The 21,532-nt window shown below is 41.4% G+C and overlaps 4 protein-coding genes and 1 long non-coding RNA gene across 6 annotated transcripts; 3 read left to right on the top strand and 2 right to left on the bottom strand.

Annotated features, from left to right (window-relative positions):
* Positions 1–51: 51 nt before the first annotated feature.
* On the bottom strand, positions 52–4,814 carry LOC115674089 (ultraviolet-B receptor UVR8-like). Of its 2 annotated transcripts, XM_030596420.2 has the most exons (11): positions 4,645–4,813; positions 4,366–4,510; positions 3,917–4,027; positions 3,758–3,818; positions 3,493–3,611; positions 2,811–2,896; positions 2,498–2,699; positions 2,005–2,058; positions 1,490–1,603; positions 717–773; positions 52–536 (listed from the first exon to the last, which is right to left on the bottom strand). In XM_030596420.2, exons 1-11 carry the CDS (start codon positions 4,671–4,673, stop codon positions 330–332), a joined length of 1,185 nt encoding a protein of 394 aa, XP_030452280.1. In that variant the 5' UTR covers positions 4,674–4,813; the 3' UTR covers positions 52–329. The 2 variants fall into 2 exon arrangements, with proteins under 2 accessions (XP_030452280.1, XP_056176094.1); XM_056320119.1 differs by lacking the exon at positions 717–773 and having other exon boundaries at positions 4,645–4,814.
* Positions 4,815–8,279: 3,465 nt separating this feature from the next.
* On the top strand, positions 8,280–8,718 carry LOC130140517 (uncharacterized). Its single transcript, XR_008818505.1, has 2 exons — positions 8,280–8,406; positions 8,438–8,718. It is a non-coding gene; the product is annotated as an uncharacterized LOC130140517 (long non-coding RNA).
* On the bottom strand, positions 8,478–11,355 carry LOC115674030 (14-3-3-like protein A). The gene is made up of 5 exons (XM_056320100.1): positions 11,222–11,355; positions 9,683–10,196; positions 9,436–9,558; positions 9,074–9,190; positions 8,478–8,736 (listed from the first exon to the last, which is right to left on the bottom strand). Exons 2-5 carry the CDS (start codon positions 10,166–10,168, stop codon positions 8,668–8,670), a joined length of 795 nt encoding a protein of 264 aa, XP_056176075.1. The 5' UTR covers positions 10,169–10,196; positions 11,222–11,355; the 3' UTR covers positions 8,478–8,667.
* A 2,790-nt stretch (positions 11,356–14,145) lies between these two features.
* LOC115674107 (uncharacterized) lies at positions 14,146–16,500 on the top strand. Its single transcript, XM_030596438.2, has 3 exons — positions 14,146–14,311; positions 14,765–14,912; positions 15,987–16,500. Exons 1-3 carry the CDS (start codon positions 14,257–14,259, stop codon positions 16,063–16,065), a joined length of 282 nt encoding a protein of 93 aa, XP_030452298.1. The 5' UTR covers positions 14,146–14,256; the 3' UTR covers positions 16,066–16,500.
* Positions 16,501–17,939: 1,439 nt separating this feature from the next.
* LOC115673955 (protein PLANT CADMIUM RESISTANCE 6-like) lies at positions 17,940–19,989 on the top strand. Its single transcript, XM_030596218.2, has 4 exons — positions 17,940–18,819; positions 18,912–18,983; positions 19,181–19,393; positions 19,587–19,989. Exons 1-4 carry the CDS (start codon positions 18,282–18,284, stop codon positions 19,673–19,675), a joined length of 912 nt encoding a protein of 303 aa, XP_030452078.2. The 5' UTR covers positions 17,940–18,281; the 3' UTR covers positions 19,676–19,989.
* Positions 19,990–21,532: the final 1,543 nt, after the last annotated feature.

The following is a 21,532-nucleotide window of genomic DNA, read 5'->3' as shown; positions in this document are numbered from 1 at the left end:
GACTCTTCAGCGTTATGCATAATCGAAATAATAGACCAAAGGCGGCCTCAGTTGAGCGGTAACTAGAATACGATCACTTCATCATGAACAAGACTGTGTATAGATTCATATCATTCAGAGAAAAAAACACGCATGAAGCAACATCACCGCTACCCCACGACATATAATTTGAAAATCACACCTTTAATATCCTTGATATCCTTGATATTAAGACTGGCGGAGGAATCCTGTTTTGTGTACCTTAGAAGTCGGCATTTTAGGTATTAATGTGGGAATCGTCTTTGTTTCCCGATTTCTACAGATGACTGGGTAACCCCGGAATATGCATATTACCTGGTTTCGTGAGTCTGCCACTCCACAATCGCCAGGGTATGCCGTCCTCCGCAAGCAACAAGCTTGGAAACCCAACTTCCTTCGGCTTCAGCTTCGGCACCGCTGAAATTTCTTGGAGGGGGGAGATTTATCGGCACCTCCCCTGGCTGGCCCGTTGTAGTTTTCCTTCCATACCCAAGGCGCCCATGGTCGCCTCGACCAAACTACATTTGTGAAAATCGATCATCATATCAAGAAAGTTCCCAGAGCATCATCACGCGGATGCCACACAAGATGAATGCCTCAGAAAAGGAAAAAAGATCAGGAGTCCAAGGATGATAAAGTTTACATTATCATTTCATAATACTCTCATACTATGATAAATCAAGTGCCAAGAAACTTACCGAAAACATACGCCCATCACTCGTTAATGCGACTGAATGTGTGCCCCCACAAGACACCTAAATCATAGATAAATAAAACAATTTCTGGCTTATGGCCCCCCAAAAAAATTGTCATGTTTGTATGGCAAGAATATCTCAGAGTGACAAAAGTATCAGCGAGAAAGCGAAAGGACCCCTTGTCCAAGAAAAATTTAACAAGCAAGCACCATCTCTTGAGCTTGGAAGCAACGAATCATGCCAGCAAGTACTTGGTCCTTATGCACAATGAATGCAAATCAAGAAGAATTAATATAAAAAGACTGTCCATCTCCCACTTTCTTTCCCTACAGAAAAGGGAGTTCTAGGTTTAGCAGGCAGATTTTCTCAGACATAGGCAGGGTTTTCCCGAAAGATCACAGATCTTCTGTTTGCACCTGCATCTCTTCTTCTGCCAATGCCACTGGCTTTGGTCACATCACTGTAAACTCGAACACCCAATAAGAGGTCGTTGACTGATGCGTTGGTTTTATGGTGCTTTTGGAGTACTGTTCTACTTTAATTACTACCCGGAATATTCAGGGATTGAGTTGTCTAGAGATATGCCAGTTGAATTGACTACCTTTTGGAGGGAAAACTTTGAACATTAACTTAATCAGGCAGGTTGCACCAGAATATGGTTTCACGTATTCTCAACCGACAGTTCTAAACTAATGGCAGAGATCTAGGTGCAGATCTGAAACAGCCCTAAAACTGATCGGATGCTTTAACATAACAAGACACTTACGGAAAATTACCTGAATAATGTTCTCCCCAACCAAAAGATTGACCTTCTGGGGTACCATCTTACTGCTCTTATCATTATCTCCAAAACCAAGCCTCCCATGTTCACCTCTTCCCCATCCATAGACCTGCAAGGACACGTGCACAAAACACTATCTGTTTCACCACCTCAGGAGCAAGTATCAAAAGATCCAAATGTCCCTATATAAGACTTTACAAGCACAGACAAGCACATGTACGTTACAGGAAATTTTGCAGCATATGTTGAAGCTAGATTCTGATGTGTAAGCATACATTGGCTATTCATGGATGCTAGACAGAGCTCTTCTCTATCTAGAGATAATTATATGGCAAAGTACCTAAATGGTTCAACTCTCATTTGAAATTTAGAGCTCGTTTTGCACAATACTTTATATGGCAATTCACCTATTGCCAAAACCAATGCTATAAGTACCTAAGGTCATAAAAAGCAGAAATACGAAGCTGATAACAGAGCCATGCAAAGAAACTCATCGCTGCAAACATTTACCTCTCCATCATCTGTCAATGCTGTAGAATGCCATCCTCCAGCAGCAATATCAACCTAAACATCAGCAGTACAGAATTATCTACTTCATCGCAAACAGTTGCTTATAACGACAACTGGTTTATGCGCACAACTACAAATACACAGTACTGTTCATCCGGTAAATGGAAAAAATGAGGACATTAAAACTGATGAGTTACCTAGACTAGTAATTTATCAGACAAGATGTTAAAATTCCAGAGTACATAAAGCAATACATACAAAAAGTTTGAAAAGCTTTTAGAATTGATGTTATCTTCTAGTTGTAAAATCATTTGCAGAAGTTTTCACGTCTAAAACACTGCCAAATCCGTTGTCCTGTTTCTTCCACGATGGCAACAAGATGGACCCCTCAGTTTAGCAAGTGAAAGATGATAATGAGATGGCATTCATTGGTAAGCTTAACAGAAAACACTGAAAGCAAAGACAAAATAGCAAAAATATCATTAGTACAAACCAGAGTAAGACCAGCGAGCCCATGAACAAGGACAGGTTGGGATCTAGGTTGAGTGTCACCAGTGCCAAGTTGTCCATACTCGTTATTACCCCATGCCAACAAAGTTCCATCTTCTTGAAGGGCCATATTGTGAAATGCACCAACTGTTATAAGCCTTACCTTCTCAAGACCTTGTACTCGCACTGGAACAGAAATCTGTTTTCTGTAAAGACAAGTACTAATCAGATCAAACCAAGAAGCTACCACGCCTGAAAAACAATTAACTGAAAGAACTACTGAAATGTCCGAATAATTAGGCCAATGCAAACCATACATGTCTCCTGGTGGCCATGGTTGACCCCATGTCCATACTTGTCCATCACGTGTAAGTACCACAGAGTGGGTACCTCCAGCAGCCACCTAGAAAAGAAGCACTCAAAAACAGTTACATCCCAAATGGTTCAGAACATGTGACTGGCACGTGTAGAAATGGCTCTAACAATGAAGCTCAGGAGAAAATATAATAATTAAGGCCCTAGCAAAGTTGTTAAGAAAGATTTCTTTTGCTTCCTAAAGGATGATAAGTAGCGTTCACGGGTGATAGTCATACATCAGTGCTCAAGTAGACAAGAAAAAGAGATCTATCTTGCCATAATACATCATCACTGGGTTGTCTAATCAAATCTGTGGAATGAATGCATTTCATCAGCTCTGAATGTTGAATTCATTGTCTAATCTTTTGCACTAGTGAAAGTTGAGACTAATTTAGAGGATATATCCCAATACTAACTGTAAAAGTTCTGTCAAAGGAAATGGTCAAGCTATCAAACCATAGATGGTTTAGCTCATTCAAAATATGGGTTCAAGCTTCTTATAACCCCAAATATTCATGATAGCAAGAAATCACCATGAACTAAATGCGCGAAGTTGACAAATATAAAATCCCAGCTACTAGAGACAAGTATTAGCAAATTGGGGATTTCACCATAACATGATTGCGAGGTTTTGTGAACCACCTGGCGAACTACGAGTTTGGGAGCACAGCGTTGGGGAATCGCAATATCTCTTCTCAAGGGCTTCCCAGTGTCATCTTTCCTCCCAGGTTCTTCACCACACTGTCCATACTCATTCCCACCTACAAAATATAGCCTTTCATTGATTGAAGTTCAAAATACCAACATTTGCAGTTTCTATGGTTCATATTTTGATTCTAGTCGAACAACCACATTTTTGTGCATGGTGCAACCCAAGAGCCTAAGAACATAGAGCTAAGTAACGTACCCCAAGCGTAAGCACGACCTTGATCATCAACAGCAAGACAATGCCACCCACCAATAGCCGCCTAAAAATTGGAACCAGAAGAGCGACTTTAACCACTCGAAAAGCAATTTTATGTGAATCAAATTGGCCAAGCCGGCTTTCACGGTAGACGTGCATTACCTGAACAATCTTGACATTGGCAAGAGCTTTAACCTGGCTTGGGGTATTCTCAGTCTTGGTTTCTGGGGGATGCCCAAGAGTCCCTCTCTGGTTCCAACCCCATGTAAACAACTAACATCCAAAAAAAAAACACAAAACAAAAAACAAGAACACGTCAGGCGATTATCCTACAAAAATCTTGGCCAAACAAGAATTGCTCAACAAATAACTCAACCCAAAAAAAAAATTATAAACAGGAGAAGCCAAAACGATGCGATCGTGTCAAAATTTTTTAAGTCCCTCCCATCAAGTAATCACGTTTTTCCCGTTTTCTCGGCGCCGAGTCGCATCGAGGTGTCGCGTTTTTCACAGATTGTCAGCTGAGAATAAAGACAAGAGCTAAAGAACAAGAAACTAATCGCCACAGATTTTTCAACGGCAAAACAAAATAGAAAGAACGTCAGAAGGACCTGGCCATCCTCGCAGATGGCGAGCGAGTTTCGGCTCCCGGCGACGACGGAGCGGACTTTGTATGGCTCGAGAGCTTTGATGGCGCAGACCCACTCTTTCTCCTCGTTGTCCCCGAGCCCGAGCTGCCCATCTTCCCCTGAGCCCCTGAAGAAAAAACAGAAAAACCCAAGTTCAAAAACGGTCGAGTCTCGATGACCCAGAAGGCCGAAAGACAAGCTCTTTCCAACGCGAAGGCGAAGAGGAAGGGAGATTCAAGAAAGGGTCGGAGATGGGCGGACCAAGCGATGACAGCGCTGGTGGCAGACATGAACGGCAAGGCAAATGGGTCTTGCAGAGAGAGGGGAGCCAAAGAGGAGGGATGCGTGCGAAAGAAGACGCCAAGAGAAGCAGGAGGCTCGAGAATAGGCGTGAAGATAGTGCAGTGGTAGTAGTAATAGTAGGCTAGTAGCGAGAGTTGTAGCGTCCGGGATTTTATACTGAAATCATCTTTTGGTAGTGGGATTTCTTGCTTTTTTTTCCTTTGAGGGATTTACGTTACTTTATGTCGCCCTCCACTATGGCCAAGAAAATTCTAAGTAGGATTCCATAACGTGGGTCAAAAGATTGGATTTGGAATAGTAATTATCCGGACGGGTTGAATATGTGTATATTAAAATGAATTCGGATCATCGAAATTGTGGATCTCATGTGAATTCCCCGTTACAGCCCGCTGAATTCATTGGTCCGAAATCATTTTCGTACGAGTATTAAATTTGGAGTTATACCACGAAAAACGAGTATTGAATTTGGAGTTCTATCACGAAAAACCTCATATTGGTATATTTATGACAAATTTATCACGAACGTGACAAATTTACCCTCTGTTAGTTTCCGTTAAATTTTACCGTCAAATTGCTAAATTATATGACACGTGGCAATTGACCGGTGTACTAGTTTGCGGTTTTACCCTCAGTTTGTCATAGATGTATCAGTTTGTAATTTTTCGTGGTATTAATCCAATTTAACGGAGAGCAAATTTATCACAAGTATACCAGTTTGAGTTTTTATGTGATCAATAAATTAGTTTTGGGATAAGTTTGTCGCGGGTGTACTAGTTTGGGATTTTTCGTGGTCAAAAAATTAGTTTATAGTAAATTTGTGAGTGTATCGGTTTAGAATTTTTCGTGACATTAACCCTTAAATTTGTGTAATAACTTGTCCTTCTCGATTTTTGAGCTTTTTGGCCAAAAGGTTATACAAAAAATCATAATCGGGCCTAGTTGAAACCCACATCTAAAAGTAAATGCCCTCATAAGAAGGTGGGGAATCGAATTCTCCCCTTCCCCCTTCCCAAGTAGGAAGGGTGGCTACTGGGGCAAACCTTAGTGGTTAGTTGAATCGATTATGTATAATTTTCGGAACACTTTAGAGCGTCCCAATAGGTTTTTTTGAATTGGTGTACAGTATGTGTTTTGAATTATAATAACTTGGCTCCCTCGACTTATGTATTAATTATCTCTATTTGAGTGTTCGTTTCCAAATCAGAACCCAATTACAATATAGATATTTGGATCATGGCAATTCGCTCCTCATTGTTTCGACTTTTTGCGATGTCCATCCTGACATTTTAAAATATATTTCAATATATTTTTTAGTGTTGGACTTTGGCCAAACTCTCGTTGTAACTTTGTCACTTATCTTCCGTGACTAGTGGGTGCTCATTGAGGAGGGACCACCTAGATTTTTAAACTCCTCAACCTAAGGTTTAAAAAATTTTGTAGTGTGCTCCCCTGAGGTTAGTTTTGTAATGTGCCTCCTGATCTTTTAAAAAAAAATTGGTGCAATGTTCTTTCGGCAAAAAAAATGTATAATCAAAACAAATATTTAGTAAATAGGAAAAGTTGAAATGTTAATAATACAAAACAAACGAAGTAGATGAGAGCGAGGAAGCGATATGGGGAGGCCATCCCGACAGCAATAGCAATCACTGTTGCTGGTGCCAATTATTTTTTTGGGATAAGTGCACTGAAAATCCTAAAATTTATCACGAAAATACGATTGAGTTATAAAACTTTTAAAAAATGCGATCAAGTTCTAAAACTTATCAAGTTGGTACAATCAAGTTCTTCCATTAATTCTGTCCAACTTGACAGACGGAAAATACTAACAAGTTTTAGGACTTGACTGCATCAACTTGACAAGTTTAAAACTTGATTGGACCCACTTAACAAGTTTTAGGATTTGATTACACTTTTTAAAAGATTTACAACTCAATTGCACTTTTGTGACAAGTTTTAAAACTTCCAGTACACTTATCCTTTTTTCAATTAACCTTATTATTGTTATTTTACAAGTATGCAAGGGGAAAACAACAACAAATTTCAAAAGATTATGAGGCACAATGCAAAAATTTCGAAGCACAAAGGGGCATTTCATAACGATTTTTAAAATTGTAGGAAAAGATGAAATTATTTCAAATTTGCAGGAGGGAATAACCCTTCACAACCTCTCCATCTCGTCAGGTAATAGTGTGAGAGCACATGATTGGACCGGGTTTAAACTTTTAGGGCACATTCAAATGAACTATAAAATATGGGGGTGTGCATTGCAAGAGTCAAATTGTAGTAATCCAAAAACCCAAGGGCCATGATGCAATTCTTCCTTTTGAACGGGTGTTTTTGAAAACATACAGGACCGGCCGACTCATCCAAGTCCGTCTTTGGAGAAGGGTTCTAGTCGATTTATTTAAAGTTCAATCGGGCTTTGATCAGTTCAATCAAGTACCATTTGACCGTTCGGTTCGATTTTCCATACAATTTTGACAACACTAATTTCAATAATACTGCGTGTAATTTTCAATTTTAGTGCGGCATTTTTTTCACCACTGAATATCTTTAAGCGAAATAAAATATTTGAATATTGAATGCATAATTTCCAAAGATTACCGGCACACTTGTTAATACTCCGACGATTTTTGGAAAAACGATCGTCTTTATCATACGCACTAGAAGCTTATTAAATGCAAAATCACATGCCGCTAATTTTATGGTTTTAGTTTCATTGGGAAGTAATGTTTTTTTCATAAAATTGTTAGTATAAAGTTTATTTTATGTGTATTAATTTTTGTATTAGTTTTAGGGAAAACAGATAGAAAACAAACAAGCACTTCTAGATGCATCGATTGATATAATAGTACTCTTTTTTTTTTTGTTGCTAAAATTGATATAATAATACTCTTTCCCACTTGTTAGTTGTCATCTTCAGAGAATCGGATCCGGGTACAAGTTCGCACTGGCTAGTGTGGTAGTGGATGGTGGAAGGATGACCACGGCAAACACTTAGATTCTCTAATTAAATACCGAATTAAGAAAATTCTTACTACTCTCTAATATATTAATTGCTCTCGTGCTATGCACTATTAATATCCTGAAGATCCAATTAATCCAGATAACTAGTATTTAACGAGGACCTTGATTAAGATATTTTGACCCTTTCACTTATCAATGTCTTGACTAGCGTTGATGTCGCTGATGAAGATTAGTATTGAATTCTTATTGTGTCCTCAAAGAAAGAAGTGCTAGTTAAATTATTATTATTGATTTGATATCTATGTTTTTCCATTGGCGAAGGGTAGAATATTCACTCGATTGCACTTATGGTCCAGATTATTGAGACTTCAATTTCTTTAATGAAGCCAAAAAGGGATAATTCCAAATGGAGAGAGAATTGGTAAAATTACACACGACCCATTAGGACAACTTGCCCTAGATGCCAACCCAATATGGCCTCTTCCAACTCTTGAGACTTCAAAAGATTACCAGAAGCACCAACAGCAACAGGCACAAAATGAAAGGACAATTAGATACTACGCTTGAAATGTTTTTGTGACTATTGTTCATGATTGCAAACAAGCAATAGATTTATGAACTTTGGTGAAGAGTTATACTAGAGACACCATCTCTATCCAAGCAGTGATTGCATTCGACATAAACCGGCGAACCGATTTAAGCACTCAACATCTATCTATGACAATCAGTTTGTGAACTATCTATCAATAGTGTGTGTCTACAGAAATATTCACTTCACAATAAGAAAACCACTGGCATCGCTACCATGAGACAAAACAGAGCACTGCATCAAGTCAATCTCTTCCCATAAAATAACCAGAGAAAAGTTCACAATCCCATAATACTTTCACCTAAAAGTAGTGCAAGTACTAAGATCATGGCGTTGATTACAAAATGATGTTATAACAAAGCACTGTCTACATAAGAGTTCACAGTCTCCAAGTACAGAGAAGCCATCTTCATGAATGGAGCTCATCACTGCGGTGGTTGCCCCTCACCAGACTCCCGTTTCGAAGATTCCTTGATCTCATCTCCAGCTTCATCCTGAAACCGTGGACAAAATAGTTGAAATAGGAAACATAACAAATCATTACCAGGCTACGGTAATACGTAGCCTAATTGAGACATTAGTATAATTGCCACTGTGCCAAATTAGTGAACTTGACCCAACCACAGCACCATGCAAAAGGTGGCCATTGTGTGTGTGGGAGTGTGTGTGTGAGAGTGAGTAAAAAATGCCTCACCTGAGAAATTACATTCTTGTAGTCCCATGTAAAGTATGAGATAGTGCACTGTGAATGGACAAGTATTGTAAAGGTGTGCATGATGGATATGTGTTCACATATGCATGTTTGTGCTTAAGAGAGAGAGAGACTCAGACCGTGACATCAGAAGTCCAGAGTGTTAGGTTATCTCGGAGAAGTTGCATAATCAATGTGCTGTCCTTGTATGATTCCTCGCCCAATGTATCTAGCTCGGAGATAGCCTCATCGAATGCCTGCCAAACAATTAATGCATTTTGAGGAAAGGAAAGGATGACGATTGAAATGGAAGGATTGAGGTCCAAAATGGAGTGGAATAAACATCAAATACAAACTTATACTTCAAATGAGCAGAAGTATTTCTGTTGTGACATCAACTCTATCTCATAATACCACCTATATCTCATTCCACGCTGGTTCAAATGGTTACTCTTGTAATGAACTGCTTAAACAAAGTTCAGAAGAACTCAACAAAAGTTACCATTTTAGCCAGACTGCAGGCACGATCGGGTGAGTTGAGAATTTCATAATAAAACACAGAGAAGTTAAGAGCAAGTCCAAGCCTGATAGGGTGAGTCGGAGCCAGCTCAGCCAAAGCAATATCCTACATCAAGCAAATGACAACCAGTTTTCTTATTATTATGCAAGTATTAAACACAACCAAATGCCAATGGGAGCAAATAGAAACAATTATTATTTAATGAGACAAGTTGAAAATAAAAAGCCACCTGAGCAGATTTATAAGCCAACAAGGTGCTCTCAGCAGCCTCCTTCCTCTCAGTTCCCGCCTTAAACTCAGCCAAGTACCTGTGGTAATCACCCTTCATCTTCAGATAGAACACCTTTGACTCAGCAGATGAGGCTGATGGAATGAGATGCGACTCAAGGAGACTGAGAATGCCATCACAGATCTTGCTGAGCTCAGTCTCAATCTTCCCCCTATACTCCTTGATAATCACAACATTGTCCTCATTTCCCCTGCTCTCTTCCTTCTGCTCAATGGAAGAGATGATCCTCCATGAAGCCCTCCTGGCACCGATCACATTCTTGTACGCCACGGAGAGGAGGTTACGTTCCTCAACAGTAAGCTCCTCGACATCAACAGTCTTGGCAACTTTCTCCATAAATTCCACCATTTCCTCATAACGCTCGGCCTGTTCAGCCAACTTGGCCATGTACACATTTTCCTCTCGTGAAGCATCAGCTGCCGCCATCTTCAATATGCTGATCAAATCACAAAAGCTGCAAGGCGGAATAAGCAAACACCATCTCTGAGTGTGTTGATAAGATTTTAAATGTAAACTCGGGGTCACAAAGAGACCATCCAGTGATTCAGGGATTACTTCTCCAACCAAACACGACAAAGGATCATTTATACCAACGTCATCAGGGAACACAAACGCAATAAGACCAACGGACAGTGTAAGAAAGGAGTTATCGAACGAATTAGGTATCAGACAAAAAAATAATCTCAAAATGGGAAGTTTCAGAAAATACCATAACTCAAGATCTCTAGAGCTTATAATCTCTCTAAGAGATTGATAATATAGCATATACTCGATATATCAATCACCAATCATCGGGCTACATAATGCTACGAGCACCACTCTCCATCTAGGAGCCTTCTTCTTTCCCCTCGTTAGCACTCAACAGCTAGATATCAGGAAGTTTTCTTTTAAATCATAAACAATTTTAACCCATGTTCTGCTTTTTCTGATTTTTTTCTCTTCCCCAAGATTATATCCCACCAAGCAAACAGATCGAATCCGCACTCGACTCGTTTAAGAAATAAAAAATAAGCAAAAGCGACTCCACTCATTCGCATTCCAGATGCTCTTCATTTCTGACGCCTTTCAAGCCCCGATAAACTCATTCCAGGAATTCAAAACCCCATCAATTGCTACCAAAAACCAGATTTCCAACATATTCCAATCAACAGGGTATCCGCTAGGGCTTCCGGGCGGGCCAACCAACAGATCAGAACAAGAATCCTCCCTCTAATTTCGAAACCCGCGAAACTCGCCCACGCCAAGAATTCCGAGAACTTCAGACCAAGAATCGAGTCAACAGAAAAAGCCCACAAAAAGGGCACCAAACCGACGGATCAAGAACGCACAACAACAGCAGATCTCGACACGAGCGACGCTACATAGAGATCAATCGCAGCCCAAACACCCCCCCCCCCCCCCCCCAAAACCCAGAAAAAGAAAAGGACCCAGAAGCTCAAAATCGACGTAGAACAAGTCAGTACGAGGAACAGCGCATACCTGCGAAGACGCGAATGATTGGGGGGCTTTCGTTCGGAGGTCGTGCGAGAGAAGGAGAGAGAAGTAAAGCAGCAGAAGCGGAGGGGACGTGGGCAAGGTGGTGGTGGTGGTGGTGGTGGTAGGGGAGGAGGGGTTCTATTTATACGGGGAGAAGGGGGGGAGGTGAAAAATGGGGGAGAGAAAAGGTCCAATGGGGAGGCGACAGATGGGGTGGGGTGACGGACTTACCGTTGTGCGGGCGGCGGAGAAGGTTGGAGGCGCCGCTTTGAACTCGCTGCGCTGGGCTTTGACCGTCGAGAGGGAGGAACGCACGCCCCAAAAAGCCACCCAATTTTTACTCTTTCGCCCAAGAACAAATAATGATAACCCCCCTCCCCTTAGCAAGAGAAACAAATGGAAAGGAAAGAAAAAAATTAACCATCTCCCCACTTTTAGAAATTTCAAATGTAGGATGGACGTAACGGCGCATCATTATCATCACTCGGCAGTTGAGATTTACCGTTGATAATTGATGATACTTTAAGGCTCCGTTCGTTTGGCGGAAAATATTCTCCTTTTGGAAAATATTTTTCCGGAAGTCATTTTCCTGGAAAATGTTTACTCGGAACATAATTTTCCGGTGCTCAGCGACCAATATGAAAAAGTTTCGGAAAATATTTTTCGGGCCGGCCAGTGCAATGGCGCGGGCACGACGACCGGCAGCGGTTAAGGCGGCGGCGGCCGGCGACCGGCGGCGGCGGCCGGCCAGGCCGGGCGGCGCAGCGGCGGCGGCGGCCGGCGGCGGGCGGCGTGCGGCCGGCCGGGGCGGCAGCGGCGGCGGCGGGCGGCGGCCGCGGCGGCGGCGGCCGCGGCGCGCGGCGGCGCGGCGGCGGCAGCGGCGGCGGCGGCGCCGGCGGCGGCGGCGGCCGGCGACCTTAGTGAAGAAGAAGAAGAAGCTCGGAAAATGATTTCCGCTTTTAAAGAAGCGGAAGTCATTTTCCGTAGACTTAGGCTATTTTGTGAGGGGGGGAAGGAAAATATTTTCCCACGGAAAACGTTTTCCGCCCCCCGAACACCGGAAAACCCGAAAAATATTTTTCGGGAGAATATTTTCCGCCAAATGAACGGAGCTTAAAGTAACGTTACACTTTAGGAAGTTTCCCTTGAACTAACTTGGCTGTTGTGGGGGAATTGGCCCTCTGATTATTTCTTGTGCTGTTAAATTTTTTGATTTATTTTAAATTGTGTAATTGAATGCTTTCTCGGTTTTAACTAAGTAGGGATATGCAAAATGGACCGCCCGAATTGGAAACCGCCCGGCTCGGACCGGACTAGACCAAACTGGCCGATTGGGTCCGGTTTCCAGGAGTGTCGGTTCGGTTCCTGATTGGTTCAAAAAAAAAACCGAACCGATTGGATCGGACCCACTATATATGCTTTTTTTTTAAATTTAGTTGTATAGACAATGTTGTTGAAAACCTAAATAGGATAGGCAGCAAAAGAAGAATTCATTTGGGGGATTAGTATGAGGTTATGTTCCAAAGATTAATCCCCCACTTTGAAACTTTAATGTTACTTTCTCCTAAAAATTTTATAGTGTAATGAATGAACTAATGAGGAAAAAAAAAGTGACCGGTTCCCAATTGGGAACCGGTCCTCCCAGTTTGGTTCCCGATTCCATCTCAGAATCAGACAGGACCAGGAATTGATCACCCCTACGATTAAGTGTATACGAAAATCGATGAAAACCGTATCTGAAGATGTGCATCGTATCTTTGATCGCATTTTGAACAACTTTTAATCTAAATCATAAGCTACCAATCAAAAGAGGGTATACGTATAATGGGCTTCTAGGATACATGTGTATTTTAACCGCATCATGTCTAAGTAGCGATCTTCATTAAGAAAGTTTCATTCCCATCGAATGCTATTTATCTACAGAGCCAAAAGTTGGGAAAAAAAAAACCTTTATTTCCGTTTTGTAAAAGAAATTTTTTGCACTTCAAATATTTCTATGGGAAGTTGCTCCTATTTGAAATGGTTTTATTTTTTAGCTTGAAGAGCTACGATTCCTTTTCAAGTGGCGTTTGAGTATGTTTGATAATAATAGATGTGATCAAATTGAGCTGTTCGGGGCTCTGAGATTGGGCCTAATTCGCCCATCTTACCAATTTTGGGTTAAGGCCATTAGACTTCCTAACATATGGCCTTATCGAAGTCAGCCCAACATTATCCTTCGTGCCCGTTCGGCTTGAGCCCGAGTAAGTCCGTGAGCTGCCGGGCGCATGATCAGGTCAAAAACTTCTAACAAATAATGCTTTGGCCGTCTTGGCTCAACCGATTCTCGTGAAAGTATTTTCAACATCTGGTTTTTTCGGGGGGAGCCGGTTTCAACATTTCGTCAGACGTCTATACAGACTTTTCGCATTTGATGTGTCGGGATCTCAATTCCTGCCTTAATTTATCTGGCAATTGCTAATTTTGAAAGAGCCTTTTATTATGTATTAATCATTTAGAATGTGTGTTGAGTAATTAATTGAAGATAAATTAAAATTTCTAATGCAATCAATTTTTTTTTGGGAATCCAATTATTAATAATGTTTAACAAATGTCCCAAAGTTAAGGGTATAATTCCAAAAACAAGCACCAGCTTTACTTGAGTGACAATTCTGGCTCGAACTTTTTTTTATCTTATAAAAAATATCAATTTTCACTAATATCCAAAATCTGGTTCGAGCAATTTGAAAATTTCATATCATGGGGGCCAGATTTGGGATTTGAGTAAAAATTAGTGTTTTTTTATCAAGACAAAAAAAATTTGGGCAAGAATTGAGTTGGTGTGTTTTTTTCGGAATTAGCCCCATAGTTAAATTAGCATGCGAAACGACGGCGTCGAAGAAGAGTAGGAAAGAGCCCTTTGTTGACCTGCGACTGCGAGGCCGCAAACCCACTCAACCTCGCAGTTTTTGCTTCTTTAACCTCCCATGGCGAAGTTCTAAAAGCAGAGAGACCTTTCCTCCTCCTTCGATTTCGAGGAGACCTTCCCGTTCCTCCAAATGGGTTACGTTCAGGAGGCGCGCGAAAACCACGTCAAGAAGAAAGTCGAGGAAGGTTTCTTCTCTTGATCCCGCTCTCGTTCGTTAAAGATTTCTCATTGTTTGCTTGCGGTAGAGATGATTTTCTTGAACCCCAACAAGCCCATGGATGAGGGTTCTCTGACCCGACATTGTCGTGTCGCGCGTCTCGAGGTTTGAATGGTAACGGCGGTCATTGAGCTTAATTGGGTCGCTGGTACTCGCTTCTGATAGCAAAGCCAAAGCATGGTTTTAGGCAGGCAGTTTTGCTGTTCTTTTCGAGTGCTTTTAGCTGTAGATTGGTCCTGCTGAGTGCTTTTGTTTGCTTTCAGTTTTGTTTTTTTTGATCGAATAGATCAATAAGGAAAAGAGGGAGATGCTGTAGACAAAATTAAGCTCTACATGGTTCTACATGTGTCTTGTGTATTTGCATATGTTTTCGAATTTTTTCGGCTGGCTAAGCGCTTTGCGTGGCTCCTCTTGTTTCCAGCCTTACGCAGCAAGATGAAGCAGAAGGCTCTGAAAGAATGCGATTATTATGCTTCGAGGTATGCGGAGTGCGCCACCGGAAGAACCTTCTCAGTGGTCTGGCAGTGCCGCAACCAAGCGAAAGAATTGAACGATTGCCTTCATCACTAGTAAGCTTTCTTGAAGAAACTCTTTCTGTTTCGTCGTTGGGGCTTGGTACCGGACGTGGTTCACATAACTTTTTGGGGGTCGTTTAGCAAGGTTTGATTTGATGATGGTGGTTTTATGTGTCAGGAATGAGAATTAATTCGGCCATTTACTATTTACTACTCGGGTATGTTGACTACTTAGGATATACCAGTTACTAACACTAACCCCCTTTCGATATTTTACGATTTATTCGTGTTCAACTGAAAATGGGGTTGGAATAAGAGGAACTTGGGCATATCATGGAGTCACTGCTTTGGTTTGATGCGAGGGGTTCGAAATCGTGTAAGTTGTCTGTAATATGCTGTTTAAACACTAGTGGGAGTAAGGGTTGCCCTTGTTTGGAATGTGGTATTGTGAGGTCCTGGTCCTTTCTATCCTATTGTGGCAATGATAGTATGAATGGGAGAAGAATGGTGGTACTAATATGATTTCCTTGAATAGTACTTTTCTCTAGAGTGTATCTTACTTATGTGGTAGAGTCGTGGGATGCAGTATGCATCATGCATAGGTGAAGAGGCATCTCACATGCTGGAGAAAGCTTTCTTCCTAATGCAATGTGAGATGTAAATTAGAAATATACTCATATTCATCAAAACAAGAGAAGTATCCAAGGTTTGATTTTACTATTCTAGATACTGAACTTACTTTGGAACAGTACACGAGATCTACATCACCAGGTCAATGTAGAGTTTAATGAAGATGAGTCAATTGGAGTGACATCACTTACATCGCTTATTTTATTAAAGTGCTGAGAAGTCGAGGAGAACTTGATGCTAAATTCATTGACAATAGTACAAAAGTAACAGCATGAAGTGACCTTAGAGTTGGAAGATAAAATTGTCGAGTTTCTCTTCAGGTCCTTTCAATATTAGATGAGGACACAAGACTGCCCCAGAGGGAATTCTTCTGGCAGTTGCTGCCCACTGAAATTCAATCAAACATCTTTAATGGCTTAATCTGTGCTGGAATACGTGTTAATGTTAAAAACGGGGATTCCCCCAATATCTGACACTTCTCTGTGGGCTCTTTGGCAGCACAAATGATGCTGTCTTGGAAGAGATGAAAAGAGAGTATGCACAAAACCAAGAAGGGAAAGGCCCAGCCAAACCTTAAGTGTACCCACAGATTTTGCCTTCAGTCTGCTCGTGTATATGGGAACAAGAAGTTGTATGTTCATGCCATCTACAGATGAACTTTTGGGTTTCCATTGGAAGATTTTCACAGCAATATGTAGTCCAGACTTTGGCGAAGTAGAGCATCCCGTTGCAGCTCACCTGACCCATGGAACAGAGAGAGCATGTGCAAACCAGCTTTAGCCTCAAACTTTAATCAGGTGAAACCTGAAAATAATTATTGCCCCAAATTCGTACTTTGTATCGTGAGGACTTGTGTTTTCTTTTGTCCTTCCCCGCTTTGCTTCCATTACTTTTGAGGCTGAGTTGCTGCTGCACAGAACAGGATCTACCGTTCACTGAATGATGTACTGCGTAGAGCTATGTAGCGATTTTTGGCTAAATAATCATTGATAAATCTGCATGATTGTGTAAATATTTGGTAGAAGATACTCCACTGTTTTAGATTCAGGGCAATCAAAGAGCTTTAATTTAATGCACAAAGTTTGAGCTTTCATCTCCATGAATCCATCTCGAGGCTAATTGGAAACTGAAATCCTTTGCAAATTGCAAACTTGGGTGTATGAGGGCATTAATGTCCTCTTACAGGCTAATGAAGACGCTTCTGCAGCTGATTCTTCGGCGTGCTTGCAGTTTTCAGACAGTCATATCCCTTAAAGATAAATTCGAAAGAAATTGGACTGTAATGATGTCGATGGAATCTGAAAAACGAGTCTCTAAACATTTGGAGGTTTAAGTACAGATTTAGCTCTCTAAGTTTACGCATTTGTGCGATTTGATGTTCTATTTTTTATTTTGTGCAATTAAGCCCTCTTAACTTTTTTGATTTTTGCAATCAAGTGTATTGTTTACTCGCTGTAACTAGGGCTGTCAAATTACGATTCTTTATTCTTGTTTAAACTGTTTGTTTTCTGCTCATTTGGAAGCAAATTAGCATCACAAATCCAAAAAGTCAAAGGACTTGATTGCACAAAATAAAACTCGATTGCACAATTCTAGAAAGAGAGAACTTGATTTAATGAAATAAAAATTAGAGGACCAAATCGCATAACTGCTGAAAGTTAAGGACTAAAATATGCACTTCACCCAACATTTTGACTAGGAATTGCCCACGGCCGTGTCTGGTCTGTATCGGGCCGAGGCAAGTTATGTCTGGGTTCGGGTCCAGGTCCGGTTTCTATTTTCTATTTTTGAATTAAATCTAATAAATTCTCAATAAAGGAAACGATCAAGTCCCTCTTCGCTAACGGCTCCGCCCTGCCCGGGACAGGCCATGTAGGCCTTGCCGTGACCAGTCCGGCGCGTCGGTCTATCCTAGTTTGGACATTTGTTTAGCACGATACAGGGTGTTGTGCCCTCCCCCGGTGAGATTTACTGCGGTTCTAAACAAGCTTTTCTGTTCCTCGCAATGTCATAGCCAAAATTCCCTTCCATCTTGTGTAACTGAGAAACTGGTAATGATGAGCAACATCTCGAACATGTTCTCTTTGAAAACTCAGGCACATGATGCATACATATGATTGTCAAAGACCAAAGAAAGGTTTGACCTACATGGAGCACGTAATCTAGTGCCTTAGACATGAAAGCCAGAACCGAGCCTATGCTTCCTCTTTCTGTGACCGAGAAGAGACTTCCTTGTCAATAAACAAGACGTGAAAGTCTCCGATGAGCGCATATTGGCTGTACTAATACACCATTTGAATGAATGTTGTGAAAACCTCTAGCTTCGGAGCTACTTTAATCTTCCGGTCTTGGAACGGCACGTCGTAAAGACCGAAAACTACTGGCATGTCCTGTCTAGTTTCTACCGTTCTCGACAGATTTCATGTAATAAATCAGCCAAAGAACTGGAGGAAAGAAAATAACTGTTTAATATGTTAGCAACATCTTGTCATTCATTTTCGCAGAAGTTAACCAAGCCTTTGTAGTGTACTGCTTGGAGTAACAAATTGTCATTCATTTGCTCAGAAGTTAACGAAGCCTTTGTAATGTTCTGCTTGGCACCTTTTGTTTGAAAACAGATTTTATATAGATTGTGGTTACACCAGCCACGCTAAGCGAGGAAAGATCCATTTATGTCTTAATCTTTGGGACTGGAGGTGGGTTTCACTTAGTTGTATGAAAACCATCTGAGAAGTTTGCTAATCTTCAGCTCATCCAAAAAAATTTGCCGTGCATCCTCAGGATCGAGAAAAGATGGGACGTCCCTCAACCGAAACATTTGCTCCTTTCAGTTCAGTCCATCAACAAATGCAGCCGGAGGAGGCGAGCGATCCTTCGACTCAACAACAGTTTCAGCTCCAGCAGAATATACAAACCAGTCCGATTGATCCGATGCAGGCTGTACAATACTCGCCCAGAAATCCACAGATGATGCCACTTTACTCGATGCCGCGATCTAATCCACAGAATCTGGCTGGTCCTGGACAAATTCCACAAGCGAACCAAAGTTTTGGGGCTCAGCTGACTCCATACTCGGGGCAACTGATCCCCGTGAGCTCTCAAATTCAAGCCGGTTTCCAGCCGTTGCATCCTGTACAGGGCTTTATTACAAGGCCGACAAATGCTCCAGCTCAACCCTTCCACACTGCTGGTGTAAACTATACTCAAGTGCCATTTCCTCTGCATAACGTGCCTCCTATGCCTCAAGGGATGATAGTTCAATTGCCACCAGCTGCTCCACCTTCTCCTTGGACAACGGGGTTGTTTGACTGCATGGATGACCCTTTGAATGGTACGTCGCCTTTTGCTTTTCCCGGGAAAGTTTATGATAAATTGGACGAGTAACAAATGGAAAATTTCTAAGTATTTCTTGCGTGTTTGCAGCGGTCGTGGCCTGTTGCTTCCCCTGCATAACGTTCGGCCAGATAGCGGAGATTGTTGACCGAGGGAGCACATGTTAGTGGCAATGCCTTTACTGACTTTCGAATCCTTTATCGTACTAGTGTAGATGATAACAGTGATTAGAAAATTCAATATCCTTTTAAAGTTTTAAAGGAAAGAGTAATTGGAACGAGATATTTCATGTGCTTTAGCATTTGAGAAGAATGGGTCTCGTCGGATTTATGCATTTGAACATGCTGTTTGATGGGCAGCGTGTGGCACGAGCGGGCTACTGTATGGCGGGATCCAGTTTCTCATCGGTTGCCCATGCCTGTTGTCTTGCACTTACCGAACTAAACTCTGGAACCGATTCAATCTTATCGAGTCTCCTGCTCCTGACTGGATCACTCACTTCTTCTGCGAGTGCTGCGCTCTATCTCAGGAATACAGAGAGCTTAAGAACAGAGGACTTGACCCTTCCATAGGTAAAATTGATGTCGACTATTGCTATTTGAGCTGCAAACAAGCACTTAACAAGCCATGTTATTCATATATGACACAACAATATCGTCCCTATGGTTTAAATTCGGCCTCAAATACCGTCACCAACAAAGAAAAATCTTTTCTTCTCTGCTTTCGGCGAGAAATTACTGATGCTTGTTCTTGTTACTTGCATAGGTTGGCAGGGAAATGCCGCGCAAATGCAGAATGTGCAGTATCAGGTTGCTATGATGCCTCCAATGCATCAGCAACCCATGAGAGCTTGACGAGGAACATTGCATCAGATCTATCGGTGTTGAGGATCATCCTCTTATGCAATTACCAATGGATCAGAAAAATTTATACCAATAGACACATGAAATTTCAATTTGCAAATATGAACAACATGATCTTTCCAAAAATTTCCGTTGGTTTGAAGACCTCATCGAGAAAAAATTGTCAAAGTATATCTTGCAATAGTTTGTGTCATGAAACGTTCTTTTCTTTGCTACCAGTTAGACAGTTTCCGACTCATATCTCTAAGATCATGAAGCTTTGGAAAATTCTGTGACATCCATTATATTCATAGCAACGTTTGTTTTTATGTGGCATGATTTCTTTTGGAGGTGCTCTTGTTCACTAGTTTCATCGGTTCTTTGGAAAACTTTCCAAACTCCGTACCTTCTTAATTCCCTAATTTAATGGAAAGGAGGCTCAGATCCTAGATCTGAGAGGATGACCACCGTGAGGTGATCGCAGCTATCTCGGAAGAGATAAGCGACGCGAGATGGATCCTGTCTGGTCGACCGTCGACCGCAACACAGCCATCGCCATCTCACGCACCCACGCACACGCAGACACACACACACACACTTGGGCGCACGTACGCTGCTGTCAGCCTGTTTGGCACCATATTAGTCACATAGGCGCCAAGTGAGCCAATAAAATTTAATGTGGCACGTTTGCTCCGATTGTCCAGCTACTGTTTCGACGTGCACCTTACCACTCTGGTAGAGCTTTGTAACCGGAAGACTGACAGTGAATACTTTTTAAAAGTAATCACTATTATCGGGGGGTTCGGTCCACACATAAAACGGGCTGAGTCTTACATATAGTACCAAAGCAGGTCTCCCTCTTATAGATGTGTGGTGAATGGATGGAATAAGCCCATATTCGATCTGACAAAGGCGAGGAGCGATGGCAGGAGTGAGGGGGGTCCAAACAAGGCTACTTCTGGCAGGCTTCTAGGGTGGCGGAGGAACCATGCATAGACTAGACTACACGTCGAATTAAGGGAGTATCTTTAGGTGATACAGACCAACACCGGCGTTCTCATAGACGATAACAGTTCTTTAAGTGAGAGAGTTTGTGATATCCTAAATTCCATATCGATTGGGAAAAAGGCCATATCGAGTGATTTATAATTCAATGTCGACTCTCAAATGGCCACCACTTTATGTGGTTATTCAAAGTACTCCTTTAGAGAGTTTGGTCCACATGGAACAAAATGAGTCATTACAAGTATATAGATTATGTATGACATCACCCTTTTTGATGCACCAATTATAACGTATAGAAAAGTTTGAACTATTGATAATTCAATCTTAATTATCGTTCTTTATATCCATATTTGAAACTTAACTTACAAGGGAGCGATGCGGTATATGGGATAATTACCTAATTAGTTATAAACATATTATATATATGTCAATTAAGTTCTAAACTTTTCAATTATACAAATGTAGTAATAAAACTTTTGTGCGAAATTTCAGTTTAGTCATTCCAGTCAATTTTCCGGCCAATTGCCCATGAAAGTTGCTGAGATGGCCGTCTAGTCGTTGCCAATTGTCTAACGTGGCCTGCTGACATGGACAACTTGTGGATTCACATTAGTTATTTCCGGTGGCAATTGGTTGGAATGGATATATTGGAATTTTGCGCAAAAGGTTTAGGATTACGTTAGAAAAATTGAAAAATTTAGGACTGAATTGACACTCGGATCTCACGAGTGAATAGAAAGTTGGATCTAAATTGGATCTCGCCTAAATCGCCCCATCTATCCTCCTAAGGAGAGGTTTGGTTTCAAACCTGGTTCAAATAGGAGAAGTACGATATGCTAATATGCCTTGGATGATCCACATCTC

Source organism: Syzygium oleosum, unplaced genomic scaffold (genome assembly GCF_021117445.2).
Source record: "Syzygium oleosum isolate NSW1041296 unplaced genomic scaffold, Sole_v2.1 Sole_v2.19, whole genome shotgun sequence".
NCBI lineage: Eukaryota > Viridiplantae > Streptophyta > Magnoliopsida > Myrtales > Myrtaceae > Syzygium > Syzygium oleosum.
The sequence above is the reverse complement of the archived record's forward strand: the minus strand, read 5'-3'. Positions and strand labels throughout refer to the sequence as shown.

Bases quoted from the DNA above. Each gene is read 5' to 3' on its own strand.
- LOC115674089 (XM_030596420.2), bottom strand. From the start codon at position 4,673: ATGTCTGCCACCAGCGCTGTCATCGCTTG. The intron at 4,028-4,365 runs GTCCTTCTGACG...TTTGGATGTTAG, and splicing joins CCATCTGCGAGGATGGCCAG to TTGTTTACATGGGGTTGGAA. The intron at 2,897-3,492 runs GTGGTTCACAAA...CTTCTTTTCTAG, and splicing joins CCAAACTCGTAGTTCGCCAG to GTGGCTGCTGGAGGTACCCA.
- LOC115674107 (XM_030596438.2), top strand. From the start codon at position 14,257: ATGGGTTACGTTCAGGAGGCGCGCGAAAACCACGTCAAGAAGAAAGTC. The intron at 14,312-14,764 runs GTTTCTTCTCTT...TCTTGTTTCCAG, and splicing joins CAAGAAGAAAGTCGAGGAAG to CCTTACGCAGCAAGATGAAG. The intron at 14,913-15,986 runs GTAAGCTTTCTT...GCTCTTTGGCAG, and splicing joins AACGATTGCCTTCATCACTA to CACAAATGATGCTGTCTTGG.
- LOC115673955 (XM_030596218.2), top strand. From the start codon at position 18,282: ATGGGACGTCCCTCAACCGAAACATTTGCTCCTTTCAGTTCAGTCCAT. The intron at 18,820-18,911 runs GTACGTCGCCTT...GCGTGTTTGCAG, and splicing joins CATGGATGACCCTTTGAATG to CGGTCGTGGCCTGTTGCTTC. The intron at 19,394-19,586 runs GTAAAATTGATG...TTACTTGCATAG, and splicing joins AGGACTTGACCCTTCCATAG to GTTGGCAGGGAAATGCCGCG.
- LOC115674030 (XM_056320100.1), bottom strand. From the start codon at position 10,168: ATGGCGGCAGCTGATGCTTCACGAGAGGAAAATGTGTACATGGCCAAG. The intron at 9,559-9,682 runs GTGGCTTTTTAT...TGCTTGATGTAG, and splicing joins TGGCTTATAAATCTGCTCAG to GATATTGCTTTGGCTGAGCT. The intron at 8,737-9,073 runs GTCTGAGTCTCT...CCACGGTTTCAG, and splicing joins TCTGGACTTCTGATGTCACG to GATGAAGCTGGAGATGAGAT.